Source organism: Aplysia californica, unplaced genomic scaffold, assembly GCF_000002075.1.
Source record: "Aplysia californica isolate F4 #8 unplaced genomic scaffold, AplCal3.0 scaffold00208, whole genome shotgun sequence".
Lineage (NCBI taxonomy): Eukaryota > Metazoa > Mollusca > Gastropoda > Aplysiida > Aplysiidae > Aplysia > Aplysia californica.
In genome coordinates, this window is record NW_004797478.1 from 335,255 (window position 1) to 350,126 (window position 14,872).

General features: G+C 39.7%; 1 protein-coding gene and 1 long non-coding RNA gene across 2 annotated transcripts in view; both read right to left on the bottom strand.

The window, feature by feature from the left end:
* Nucleotides 1-2,471: 2,471 nt before the first annotated feature.
* On the bottom strand, nt 2,472-5,018 carry LOC118477762. The gene is made up of 2 exons (XR_004858594.1): nt 4,818-5,018; nt 2,472-3,375 (listed from the first exon to the last, which is right to left on the bottom strand). It is a non-coding gene; the product is annotated as an uncharacterized LOC118477762 (long non-coding RNA).
* A 6,884-nt stretch (nt 5,019-11,902) lies between these two features.
* The window catches only part of LOC101854502 (potassium voltage-gated channel subfamily A member 7), a 22,466-nt gene continuing 19,496 nt past the window's right edge, over nt 11,903-14,872 (bottom strand). Inside the window, exon 5 of the mRNA XM_005099270.3 lies at nt 11,903-12,292. Coding sequence (XP_005099327.1) covers nt 12,274-12,292 — 19 coding nt within the window. The 3' untranslated portion in view covers nt 11,903-12,273. The remainder of the gene's footprint in view (nt 12,293-14,872) is intronic.

Consider the following 14,872-nt stretch of genomic DNA (forward strand, 5'->3'; position numbering starts at 1 on the left):
CCCCCCCCCATTTATGTTCGTGTGCTTCGCAAGGTACCCATGAAGCATGTCGATAAAGCAAAGGTAGGAGGGAAAAAGTCATGAAATAAATAATTGTTTAAATATTAAAGGAAAAATTGCATAATTGGAAAACATGTCAAAATGTCGATATATCGGCTGTCGATATAATATAAGTGGATTATTTATACTGTATTTTGTATGCTGACGTCATATAGACCCGCCATATAAATAGTACAAGTCTTTGGCTGAAGTTGAATTCTATCAAGACTTGTACTGATTAAACGTAGACCATGCGCTGTAAATGGTGAAGCATCATAGAATAGGCCGACCTTCCATAGGCATAGGAAGGCATACCGTACGGCACACGGCTCACGATGTTGGTACACGACGACGTGCGACATGTCTTGACCCCCCTCACCCAGAGACGCGCCACGCGACAAGTCGGGACGGCGTTCTCAGTCACACTTCCTTTCGTCATCATGGATTCTTCTGATGAAGATAATTAATTGATTGCGCTAGCTTTGCTAATAAATATAAAGGTGACCTTATTTAGGCCACATATGGCCTATTAAGCTAAACCCTCCTTTGGCGCTCATATGACCTTATTCAGTTGCGAGCGCCGTAAAACCTCTACTAAAACAAACTCCCTTCCTTATCTTATTTAGGCCACATAAATGGCCAATAAGCTAACCCCCCCCCCCCCCCCCACACACACACACACATATGGCCTATATAATAAGCTAGCCCCATACCTGACTTTATTTAGGACACGTATACAAAAAAATCTTCTCATCCATCTTCCTTCATAGCAGGACATGCAATGAATCTAGAGTCAATTAAAGGTCCTTTTCTTTATCTCTATAAAATCTGCAGTTAAAAACCTGCGCCGTTCGGACACGTCTGAATTAACCTACTGAATTTATTAATACAGTGGAATCCTGTTATAACGAGAGGGAGGGGACCGGAGCAAAATGTCCGTAATAGCAGGATTTTCGCTATAATATAAGGGATCCAGTAATAAATTCAAGGGAAACTGTAAAATAGGCCTAATCTATGAGTTTGGTGTTCTGTTTATTTCCTTTTGCTATCTCCCCTGATGATAATTTTGTTTCATCATGACCTCTAGGTCTTACTTGATCAAAAATCGAATCATGTTTCTTTCTCTAGCGCTAGATCTAGCGATGTTGACAGCTCGGCGTTGCAGATCAGAAAGAAAGGGCTCTGGGCTAACTCACCCGCAGTGTTGTCCCCCACCCCATCACACCCTGTGGTGCATTCCGTCAGCTTGCGCACGTCACTCATTCGCTCCATCCATTACATTGCTGTGACCTCTCCACCCCCGCATAGGAGAAGTGAGAGGCATGGTAGGCCTTGAAGTTGATAATCTAAACTAGGCTTACTGGCCTATCAAGCGATGCGTTCTGCTTGTCTGCGCATGCCACACCCTCCCTACTCAGTCGCTCCGGCCTTCATTGCTGACACACATGGGCTCTCCCATTCTTTGTTTCGCTAGATCACCAACAAGTTTCTCAACTGGCGAGGTTTTACATGATGTATAATTGGCCTATGCGCTGTACACAGCAGCAGCTATATTCCGCTATAACCGACTCGCGTGTTTGTTTGATTGCGCTATAGCAGTATTTTATTTACAAAGGTAAAGAAGAGAAAAAACGGGGTTTTAGAATAGTGTCTTTATAACAGACTCCTCGTTTTTTCCGGACTCGTTATAAGTGGAGTCCACTGTAAATGTGTACCGTATTTTCTTTGAAAGTGGATAGGTGGACCTCGGGGTGTAGCCTAACATCGTCATGTGTTAGGGCAAGGCAAGGTAGATAAAGGGGGAAAAAACCATGGTGGGCAGACGCGGTTCGACATTATTCCAGTTATACTTCTACCAAGGGCTGCGAGTATAGTGCACTCGTGTCGTTTACGGCGAGCGGCTGCACGGGTCTTGAAAGCGGGTATAGTGAACCCGTGCGGAAGTCTGCTGCAACACACAACATGGCGCTTATCAAGAAGCAGAAACTGGTAGATCTATGTACTGTGGTGGTGGTGGTGGGGGAAAAGAAAAAGCGCTTTGCACAGAACACGTTGCTGTTCCGTTCTTCCCATCAAGAAACTTCGACACACCCATGGGGCGTATCATCATCTTATGCCCCAGCTGTGGAGTGATGAAGTCAAATTCATAGAATATCCCAGGATGACGTCTGACACATTCCGTGAGCTTCTTGCATTCTGTGGTGATAAGCTTCATACAGGCCCTATTATAAATTCGACGAATTTCTGCCCAGCAATTTTAGCAGAAAAACGCCTCGTCGTGTGTTTCAGGCAATACTTGCAGCTAACCAAACAATGACTGTCACCCGACCAGGTTAATGGTTTCAAAGCAGAAAATGATTTTTTTTTTTTTATTACAGTGCACAAACATGAAAATTGTTTTTTAGTTGAACACAATGGGTTAAAACAGAAAATTATATTTTTATTTTTATTTACCTTCTATACAGAACACAAACATGGAAATCTTGTTTTTATATATATATCAAACACAGCAAACGTTGAAGTGGGAAAGTATTGTAATCGGTAATTCCCAATAAGGGAGGAAAAATGTGTTTCTTTATTAACTACTGACAACTGCACTACAACTGTTTTTCTAAACAATAACGTCGTTCATAGTTGTCATTCGTGGATATGGCTGGGGGCTGAAGTACTGATCCTGCGTATAGTAAGTGTTCTGCGAGTCCTGTGTCAAACGGAACATTGCTGCAGCATCTCCGGCAGATGTAGGCTACTTGCTTGTGGGGAAGTAACAACCCTCTCTTGAGAGGATGCAATGGAAGACACTCTGTTCACTTTGGCTTTTACATGGGACAAAACAAGGCGCTGGATCTCAGATCGAAGTTCCAGGGTCTCTGCTGTATCCAAAGTTTTCATAGCCGGAAGCAAGCTTTTAAAGAACATGTCGTTATCGTCTACTTATTTTTCTGGCGTTGATAGTGCCTGCAGCACCTCCCTGTCGACGGCAGACAAACTACTTTTTTACGAGAACAGCAAGCTTGGTTCCTGGGTGCTGGTTTTGGAGCAGAATGAGTGGTCTCATTGCACAGATAACCGACTGTTACTGCAAGTGATTTCATCATCTGATGGTGCAGACCTGTTTTCGTCCGCATCCATGATTTGACTTAAATTGCCGCTTGTAGCACCATATGAGCACGATGGTATAAAAAAGGTCAGGAAATCATAAAGATAGCATTTTCATTTTTTGGTTTGCAGCTTGACTATATTGTGTTGTCGTCAGTTCCTTATTTATATTATTAAGCTTTCTTCGGAAATGGTCACGCAAAGATGCCCATCTGCTCCTGCACGCCGCTGAGCTCACTGGAATAATGAGAAAAAGCAGAATCTGTTAATAAACTGTTATCACAAATTTTAATACATGTATAGCTTCTGTGTTTTTTTTAGTTTGTCTGCCTGTCTGTGTATCAGTGTCTATGTCTGTGTGTGTGTCATACACACACACACACACACACACACACACACACACACACACACACACACACACACACACACACACACACACACACACACACACACACATGTGCGCACTTACACACATACTGGTGTACACACATACTGGCGTAAACATTAAATTAATTTGCTAATTTGTTCAATGGCTTGCACTTTCTTTTGGTGTTTTTTTTTTCAGATTCATTACAACTGGAGAATCATTCAGATCTTTGGCATTCCTTTTTCATCTTGGCTATTCAACGGTCTGGACGATTATCAAGAGAGCTGTCAGGGTCCTTTTCATCAAACTGCAACCACTGTACATGCCTGTTCCAGATGAAAACACATGGATAAAGACAGTTGAACAATTTTGTCTAAAATGGAACTTTCCCTTGTGTATCGGAGCTATTGACGGAAAATATGTGTACTTGAATGTTCCTCATCATTCTGGTTCGCAATATTAAAATCATAAGGGTCTCAATTCCATTGTTTTGATGGGAATTGTAGAGATGCATTTTGAAAGTTTCTTACCATAGGTGGTTTTGGAAGTTCAAGTGATGGGGGCATCTTTCAAGCGTCTTCATTTTTCAAACTGTTGCAAACAAACTTCATCTTTCGGAACCAGTCACAATACCCAAAACTACGGACATTAAGCTACCATACATGTTTGTTGGGGATTAGGCACTCGGAATTATGCCTAACTTGATGAGACCATTCCCAAGACGATACTTAAACAATGAGAAACGAGTCTTCAACTCTACAGACTCTCGAGGGCACGAAGACAAGTGGAATGCAGTTTTAGTGTCGTTTCAAGCATGTGGCACATCATGAGAAAAACTATGGAAGTGGCGCCAAGTTTTGCTACTGACATTGTAAAAGCAGTTTGTGTTTTACACAACTTCATCCAAGACAAGGAACCAAGACGAATGAATTGCATACGTCAAAACATCAGTGACACCCAACAGCCATGGGAGAGGCTTCAATCTCACAGACGTCGAGCACACAGTGAAGCAGCAGCAGTGCGAAATGCCTTGATGGCATACTTCACGTCTCCGGGAGGAAGTCTGCCATGGCAGAATGACTTGCATACGAATGCCTAATAACTGAACTGTGGACATTGACCGTTCAGTCAAAGAAAGCTGATGAGAGAAAATAACTAAAAGGGGCGATTGGGATGACACATAATCACTGATGCCTCACCTGGAGAGAGAGAGAGAGAGAGAGAGAGAGAGAGAGAGAGAGAGAGAGAGAGAGAGAGAGAGAGAGAGAGAGATATCAGACAATGTATTTGCACATGTCATTTGATTACTTACCATTGTTTCCAACTTCTCATGCAATGTTCTCCCATGCCCATCTCTGTTTGAGTGGCTCTTGTCACTCTCTTTGTAAATGAATTCTCGAGCTCTCACTGCTGCTATTAGTTTTTCGTGTTCCATGTTGAATAGCCGGAAGTAACTCCAGCAAAACGTTTGGAACGAGTTCTGCCCCTTCACCCGTGTTGCCGTGAAATGTGCGGTTTGCACAAACGTCAGAAACACGGGTCTGATTTTATGGGTCGAATTGGGTGCAGTTTCTACCGTCTCTAGTAGGCCAAGATAAGGATTGGCCAAGACCGAGCAGTTCTTATTTATCGTTCGACAGGCGGCCATGTACGACACTGATGTACTATTGTCGCAGCTTAAATCGTCCTCTTAAGGGGAGGAACGACCCTTGATTTTGCAGATTTTGGGTCAGGCTGTGCACATTTTATGTTGGCTGATTTTTTTTAGATCAACCAGTTTTTTGTCTAAAAATAGCATGGATACAATTGAGAAAGACTTTATTCTTCAGGTAAATTGCCTTTAAAAACATGAGGATGGATTAATATAGTGAATTTTCACAATTATTGTGGGTTTTCGCAAAATGCAATTTTTTCGCAGTTTTTTCCCTACTCCTTCCTTAGTTTTCATCCTTTTGACATGAAACTTTAAAGAAACACTGCCATCAATGTAACAGAGAGATATTTGCGGAAAAAAATAATGCTTTTCCATTGGCAAGTGATTATGCAACCTACATTTAGAAGAAAAAAAATTTATACTTTGGAAAATTCTCTTTTTTTTTTCTTTTGCACTTATTGAAAAAAACTTGCTGTTACTCTGATTGGGTCTGGTTCAGGTATACTTTCACCAAATTTGGTCAAATTTGTTCTGTAAATAAGAAAGCCTTAGGGATTTGAAATTCATTGTTATTTTCAAGATGGCGGCTGTTTCCATAGCAACCGCTGTGGCTATGCCAAAATAAAATTGTGTATCAAGAGATTTTACTATGTCTAACTTATATGTGTACTTAGATTCGATCTCGGGCAACAAACATAGAAAATGGTCCTCAAGGGTAGCTCCTCCCGTTAAAATAATTATTTTTTATAACTTTTTTTGGATAAAAAAGTTTGTTTTATTTTATTTATTTTTTTTGTGGTTAATGGTCCCGGCATACATGTATTTGACCGAATCTAGGGTAACACTGCCACCTGGCAACACTACATTTTAATGTCTTTGTACATGTATTTTGAGGATTTGAGGTGATAGATTCGAATGGCATGGTTATGCTGATAGGTTAGTCCTAATATCCACATAGATCATACATACAGCATTTTGTTTGTTTGTTTTTTAAGTAGATTTCTAGAACTAATCATGGGTTTGTAAGATCGAGATTCTACGGATCTTTTATTTATTGAGGGAGTTATATCAAAACAGAGGAGTGATTCTGAATGAAGAGTGGACAAAGGGTAGGAGTTGTGTGCGCGGTGTGTGTGTCTGTGTGTGTGTGTGTGTGTGTGTGTGTGTGTGTGTGTGTGTGTGAGAGAGAGAGAGAGAGTGTGTGTGTGTGTGTGTCAGTGTGCGTGTGGTTGTGGTGAATGAGAGAGGGGGGGGAGAGTACATTGTCATGTAATTGTGTGTGTGTGAGTGTGTGTAAGTGCGTAGATGCTATGTATGTGTGCGTGAGTGTCTATCTGAGTTGTTAGGTCCAAAATGTTCATCAATTTGTTGGGAGTTCTACATACAACGCACACAACTACAAAACACCTCTTTGAGAGTGACATAAATATTTTTTTGGGTACTTATAGAGGTACAGGATGATTTTAAAAATCACCCGCAAGGATAACCCAACAAAATGGGCAATATCTTTACTGCTAATGATCATATTTAGACAAATCCTACCTCATTCTCTTTGTTTTTCTTATCTGGTCATAATTAATAAAGAGTAAGCGAAATAGGCAGTAATTTCTTAATTTTATGGGCGTTCTTAAAATTTTAAAACTTGTTTTAATTCCTTAAAAAAACAATGACCATAAGTCAGCTCCCGGTTCTTCTTTTCAAAGTATTGTGTTCATACATTTGTGTGAAACTATATTTTATGCTTTCATGTTCATAAAAAAAAGCTTATAAAGTCAAGCAAAATGTTCTTCAGAGACATAGTAGTAGGCCCACAGGAACATTTAATAAACGGCGTGAAGAGGACCAAGGTGAGGTCGTTGGCGTCTAAGGCCTACATGTCGCAATCGTCGGTTTACTGTGTGTCGACTTCTGGCTCTTTTGTGGGTACCCCTTATCAAATCGGACGTTCTTGTGGCTGTCTGGTGTCGATTTGCACGATGTTTCCGAACAATTTGTCTGTCTGCACGAGCATCGGTCAATCTGGGTCAACCTGATCTTTGTCAGTCCGAGCTGACAAAGGGTTTTCAATCTGTGAATAGTCGAGACGTGAACGCCAAAGATTGGCGACCACTAATTGGCCTTCCTCCATCCTCCAAACGGCCAATTGCTCTTTCTTACTTCATTTGGTATCGTCGTTGTTACTACAGGCTAAAAGACCGAACTGATTTTTTTTTTACCACGGTTGTTATAGCCAAGCTCAGCTGAGAACTTTTCACCCTTTTCTCACTTATTAAGAGCCAAGGTCCACACACTCCTCTTTCGTACGCTTACGTACTCACAAAGTGCGTATGGAAGAGTTCAACTTTTTATTTATATTTTATTACCATGGCCCACTGCGGACGACACACTTCCTCACGTTTACGTGAAAAACGTATGACGTCTAGCATGTCAAACATTTTCTGTACGTGCTGTGGCTTCACCGACACTGATTGGTTACCTTTTTTACTTTTAAAATTAAATTAATGCCACTTGATCTCAGTATTCTCAGTCTCCAAACTGTGATTTTTAATTATTTTGTTTTTATTTCTTATGTTGATTTAAGAATAGTCAATAAGTTTACATCATTGTTGATGTTTGAATTTGTCATTTTGAATTTCAATAGGCTGACACCGTTCTAACAGTTTCCAGGATAAATTACCAATATTATTCATCAAACAGAACATTTTTGTTAATGTTATCAGCGTTTTACTAACATCTGCGTTTGTCGCGGCCGCGACCCACGAATCGTGGCCGCATTTTTGCATTTTCCAAAAAAAAAAAAAAAAAACCCACAAAAAAAACCCCCAAAAAACCCAACCGCCGGGGAATAAAAAATCTTAAAAGAACAAAACGTGGTAGAAAAAAAAAGAAAGAAAAAAGAAGCCGAACCTCTTTATTTTCACCTCCGCTTCCCTTCGTCTCTTCCTCACTTGTTGACTCTACGTTGATTTGTTATTTTCATATGAAGAATATACATTACAGTTAATTACACACTATTTATATTGCTGTTTCTCTTTTGTTTTTCTCTCTTTGTTGTGTTTTGATTTAGCTAGTGTTTTAATTTTTTTTTTTATAGTTCTGGTGTGTCTTCTTTTTGCGTTTATATATAGCGTAATGTCATTTAATTTGAAGTTGTTCCCACCTTTCTTTTAAAAAAATTAATAAGTGTGTTGTTATGTTGGAGCATGTCTCCACCAAAACCGAATACATGTACTGACGCTGGCAGGCCCCTTGTGCATGATTACATCATTTACAAGATTAAATACCCTGAGCTTTTTCTTGAATTACACACATTTAGGGTTGAAAGGGCCAATCTTCAGTTAGGTGGACGCACGCCCTTTTTTGTTAATTTTTGTGGTTGTTTATGTGCTATTCTAATTTTGATATCTTTCTGTTGTGAAACCTATATTCTCCACGTTTTAACACTCTGTGTGGCTACAAATGATATTCAGGATAGTTAAACCAGAGCACACAAAAATTCTGAGGGTTTAGATTAAGTTACCTCTATTGATATATACGTCCTCACAGAGAGTTGAACGCTTGAAAATTATTGGCAACTTTCATGGCAACTTTTGCCATATTTTGTGGCAACTTTTGGACACAAAAATGGCAACAAACGCAGATGCTAGGTTTTAGGTGTCTGTTGATTTTTGAAGAAAAAATAGTAATTTTTTTATTGGTTACCTTTTAGAAGAAAGTTAATTGTCTTTTGTTTGCAAACTTTTACTTTTAAGATTAAATTAATGCCACTTGACTTTGAACTCAGTATTCTGATTCTCAGTCTCCAAACTGTGATATTTTTTTTTTCTTCGTTTGACATGCTGATTTAAGAATAGTCAATAAAGTTTATATCATTGTTAATTATTGAATTTGCTATTCTGAATTTCAATAGGCTATACGTCATATTGTTATTTGTTTATTTCTGCTCCCTTTTTTCAAAGTAAACAATTGTGCCTGAAAAGAACACGCTCTTTTGGGGGGCACAGAGTGGGCTCTTACTTAAATGACGGATACGGTAGAATTCTTCAGAGACATAGTAGTAGGCCCACTGGAACATTTAATTAACGGCGTGAAGAGGACCGTGGTAAGGTCGTTGGCCGTTGGCGTCTAAGGCCTGCATAGAAAACTAATACATGTATCCCATTTGCGGCACTACATATAAACAATAGGGTACTATACTCATGCAGATCACCCAGGCGAGACTATGTGATTTCTCAGTGCACAGCTCCATGTAAACTCACAACAAACTCTCTCTCTCTCTCTCTCTCTCTCTCTCTCTCTCTCTCTCTCTCTCTCTCTGTGTGTGTGTGTGTGAGTGTGTGTGTGTCACTGGGGGAAAGTGTGTCGTAAACGTTCACCCCATTGCCAAGGCTAGGAGAGCGCGTGAGCCCTCAGTACAGTGTTATTTTTTTCCAGTCTTCTACCTTTTTACAAGAAAATTTTCATTACGGAAGCGGCGTGCGAATGGGCTCATCCTTTGCAGGATTGGCTGTTAGATTACTATAGTTTAAGCGGTGACAACAGTGATTGGATAAACGAGCAAGCCGCCAAGCTGATCACTTTGTGTTCATTGCGTGCGATCATAACAGTTTCAACTGCTTATTTTGTTCGTTAAGAAACTTTCATTTACTTTGGGATAGAATTGAGGGGGGGCTCAAGCCCGTGCTGAACAGTATCTTCTACTCTGCACATCCCACAGTGTTCGAACTTGTCGATGGCCTGCAGGACGTCATTTTCCAGAGCGAGTTCAAGATGAACACGGTGCGTGACACGACGAGACGCGAGACAGCATCAGAAAGAAAGAAGACAGCATGGATAGAACAAACAAAGAAACAGTTTGATGATGGAACCATAATCGGAAAGTTGATCTCCAATGCATTTGCTACACTGGACTGCCTGCAACGTCTCTAAACGCCACGTAAATATGTCTAAATATAAGATTTTTACCAAGTTATACAACCTTCATTAAAACATTTCTAATGCGGCCTCATTTTCAAATGAGTCAGTCCCAAGCCTGTAACGCAGAGGGGAAATGTTTCAAAGTAGGACATATTCGATAGCGAATATTGAATCTATAAATCATATTGCAGTGCCGCAAATGTCCTATCATCATTTTGAATAAAACGAGTGGTGCCACAAATGTCCTATGAAGAAAATAATGTAAAATATCACTAGTGCCACAAATGTCCTATGAAGAAAATAATGTACAATATCACTAGTGCCACAAATGTACTATTTTAAAACTGTAGTGCCGCAAATGGAAAGCTCTCGGTGTGACGAGTGGATATTGAATAGGAACCTTTTATAACTCTTTTTGCTTCTTTTTAGCACTCTGTCTCGTAACCATCAAGCAGAGAGTGTATCTGTATTTATCTCAATGATTTTAGATATAACGTGCTCCAATGTTACTACGTTTGAGAAAAATGAGACGAAAATCCACTATCTGTATGGTTTGTTGGGGGTTTTGGGGTATTTTTTTTATCACCCGTCATTCAAATGGCTCTGCCAAGCTTTGAATAGCTGTGAATAGCGCAAAAACCATGAATGTTGAATAGTGAAGTCGAATGGGCACAGCTCTTGTTGTCACTGATTCGCATTTCTTTTGCTGGCTAGTATATATTATATTAGCTAGAATGTATGAAGTCCACTAAAGCACATTTCATTTGAAATGTAGAGTTCAATGAAATGATTAAATTATTTCTGTGACCAAATCATGAGCACACCAAATACGTCTTCTAATTTATTTTTTCCGCATGGTGGTGGGTCAGACGAACCGACCCCGCGAGCCAGATTTGTCCGTTGGCTGTTGCTGATGACCCTGAGCTACTTGAACCGATGTTGTCTCTATTGAAGGATGGAACACTGATATTGTGAAGTTTAAGTACAAGTAAATCGAAATCGATTGATCACGTTCAGATGACAACCAAACGAACGTCACCACCAACACAGAACAACATTGAGTGCACAAACATAAAGCTCATGAAATACGGTAAATCATATGTCGTGTGTTTTGTTCAAAAGTTTGGCGAACGAGTATGTTTAATATGAAATCCAAGTACATCTTGGCAAAATCACAGGATGCTTTCATAAATCAAACAGGTGAATTATTTTATTTAAAATGATAATACATGTATTATATTAGCTGTCTTAATAAAAAAAAATATTTCCATAACCTATATATGTGTAGCCTCTCCTCTCCCCCCCCTCTCTCTCTCTCTCTCTCTCTCTCTCTCTCTCTCTCTCTCTCTCTCTCTCTCTCTCTCTCTCTCTCTCGCAGTTAGTGTACATACACTACACACACGAAGACACTCGTGACTTATACACACAGCATAAGACGAAAGCGAGAAGACATACTATACAAATAATACAAATGATTCATGCATGACCGTGTTGCTTTTCAACTAAAATTTCAGATACTGATCATGGTGTAGACATTATAAATTATGATTTATAGATATTGAAGTACATGTTTATAGGGATAGATCTACATGTGCACACATACATAACACACACACACACACACACACACACACACACACACACACACACACACACACACACACACACACACACACACACACACACACACACACACACACACACAACCACACATACATACATACATACATACACACACGTACACATACACAGAGAGAAAGATGGGGGGGGGGGGAGAGAGAGAGAGAGAGAGAGAGAGAGAGAGAGAGAGAGAGAGAGAGAGAGAGAGAGAGAGAGAGAGAGAGAGAGACGAAGGTCTACATTTATCTAAAGCTACATGTGCGCTCACACATACACATAACACACACATAATATACACAAAACCGTACAATACAGAATCTATATATACATCCCACCCCTACCCTACCATTCTCCCTTTTCCACAGAAATAACTCATAATACGGGGTGCCCACTACTGCTGGATCGGGCTGATCGCCAGACTCGATCACCTGAAAGTGAAAACAAACCCGTTTGTTTTTGAGGCGATCGAGTCGGGCAATCGGCCGATCCCATCCATAGTGGGCTCCCCGTAAAACATTCTCATCACCCTATCGTTCACAAAATATAAGCTCATTTCATCTTGACAGGTTCAGTGGGGTCAGACTTTCCGCGTCGACCTGCAAGATAAAACAGTCCATGAAGTCCATGCACTTACCACGAAATACGTAAAGGCTGATACGAGATGTGTAGCCTCTGCGAGTTCTGAGTTCAACGTAGAAAACATATTAAGAGCATGAAAGGCTGTGTATAATGATATGTACTGTTCTATTCAACTTTTATATATAAAATACACGCGTGCGCACACACACACATACACACACACACACACACACACACACACACACACACACACACACACACACACACACACACAAATTGTATTGCTTTGGGCATACACCAATTATGACCCACCATCAAAACAGGCCATAAAGGTAATGGGAGATCATAATATCCTCTGAATATGGAAAACTCGGTGTACTTTACATGTATTTATCACAGTAAAATATGTAAACTTAGTTAACTGTTAGTTTCAGTTTGGTAAAAGTGTTACTGCGTTAAGTCGCATGAGCACGTGGGACACAAGTTAGTATTTTTCATATCAGTTCACAATTAAACAAAATTAATTTGACTTTATGTTTTGATTTTTTTCCGAACTTCAATTTTGTTTAGATGACTTGCTTGAATTCACTTTTAACAGCGTTATCAAAATGTCTTTTGATTCTTTTTAAAAAGCTATGGCTTCTGTGTCTACAGAAAAGAGGTACATTGTAAGTCTGTTTTTGAAGTCTAGAAATAAATAATGCAGTGAATATATCGTATGAGGACGAATATAAAGTGCTCATATAATTTAAACAGGTCCACACGCTGTGCATTGCAGTACATATTATTACATCAAAGAAATGAAGGAGTACAAAACTATAAGTGATGCGGCAGCAGGAAATGAGGGAGAAACTATGTATAAAGCAAACTAAGCGTACATACTGTAGGAAGTCATACTACATTCTCAGAAATATGACAATGAAACAGTAGCAGGCTACGTTTGTCTAATTCTAAAAGCTAAGAACATAATATAGCAAATAACATCAAGAGAGTCCAGTAACAATGTGACAAATACGACAGATCAAATTAAGATAGGTACCGTACTTGCATCAAAGTTAAAATTCAGCGGCACAAACAAACGCAAGCAATTGTTTACTATACAGTGACGATCCAAGAGATCATAGAAAAGGATAAAATGAAATAAAATACTGAAAACTAATCATTGTAACATCAAATCATGCTCATTAACCTGGAAAGCCTCTTTCAGTATTTCAGTTGTTTCCAGAAACTGCAAACAATTAATGAAAGTGTGGTTGGGGGACATCGTGCTACAGCTGTAAGTTGTGTAAGTGAATGAGGCCAGCGTGATGGTGTTTGAGTCATATACAAAGAGGTTATATTACTAGAGCTCGTGGCAGTGACCCCATTTACACGATCAATCTGAGCCCCCTCCCTGTCTCCACCAGCTCAAGTATATATGATGGTTGTGCCCCCACATTTCAATGTAAATTTCCTCCCAAGACCCCTAGGCATCTCCACGGGAATCTCGAAAAGTACGCACCTGTCGGTTGAACTGCGCATGTTCTTGCCCTCAACGCTCAGCGTCCAAGAGTGAGCATACGCAGCCCTTGTTCGTTTACGTTGATGACGCCTCTGACACGAGCTCTAGTACCTCATTGGCTGTACAGCATTTTACGATTGCGCGTTTTCTTTCTTAGCACAACTAAACTCAATCAAGAAATAGGACGATTGCTGGTCAGAGCTGTACACGCGATCTCATAGTACGACCTACAGTTTGCCCTTAGAAATAAACCAAATGAAATGGCGTGCAAATTTTATTTTAAAAATACAAATCTTGCTACAGGTCAGTGCTTAATTAAAGGGATACTATGCTTTGAAAAAGATTTCCTGAAGACGGGAGGCTGTGTGTAGAAAAAAGAAGGGGACTCGGAAACACGAGTTCAATCTGTGTTCACCAAAATTGATATTCAAAGAGGTGCTATATACATAACTCCACCTCCCATCCCTTTCCCCCTGATTGGCTGTGGGGTAGGAAAAGGCGTCTTATAGCTATAGAATAGGATTGTCTTAAGTACAGCAATTTGTCAAAAGATTCAACAGTAAATTATAAAGGCGGGAGAGAGGAGAAGGGAGGTATTTGAAAATAGTATAATTATGTCCTAATTCTCAAAATTTAGAGCGCCTACCCACTATTTGCAGAATTCATAAAAGTAAATTTTCAGGTCCCAGCCTAGTTTACTGCATCAAATTTTTTTATTTTTTACAAAAGTACACAAACACTTGTTATTCTGATTACTTCGCATAGAGAAAACAGATTGTGCGTTGTGCTTGTAAAAGACATAGAACTGCATGGCAAACATCCACATTTCTCCCCCAAAACAAAACACGAAAATGAGGTATATTTTGTCTGATATTGCACTGGGCAAAAAAGGTGTTGCTTGAAACCTCCTTGTCCGGTGACCCCAAACACTGCCTGTCTTCAAGCTGCAGAATTTAAAATCTCAGAAAATCTGTCCACTGTTTAGAAAATAAGTTCAAAGTAAAAAATAAAAGTGTCGTCCTTATCTTAAAAAAAAACATCCATTTGAAATGAGCCGTTGGTCTGACTTTTTAAAAAGTATTTAACATCTGCCCCC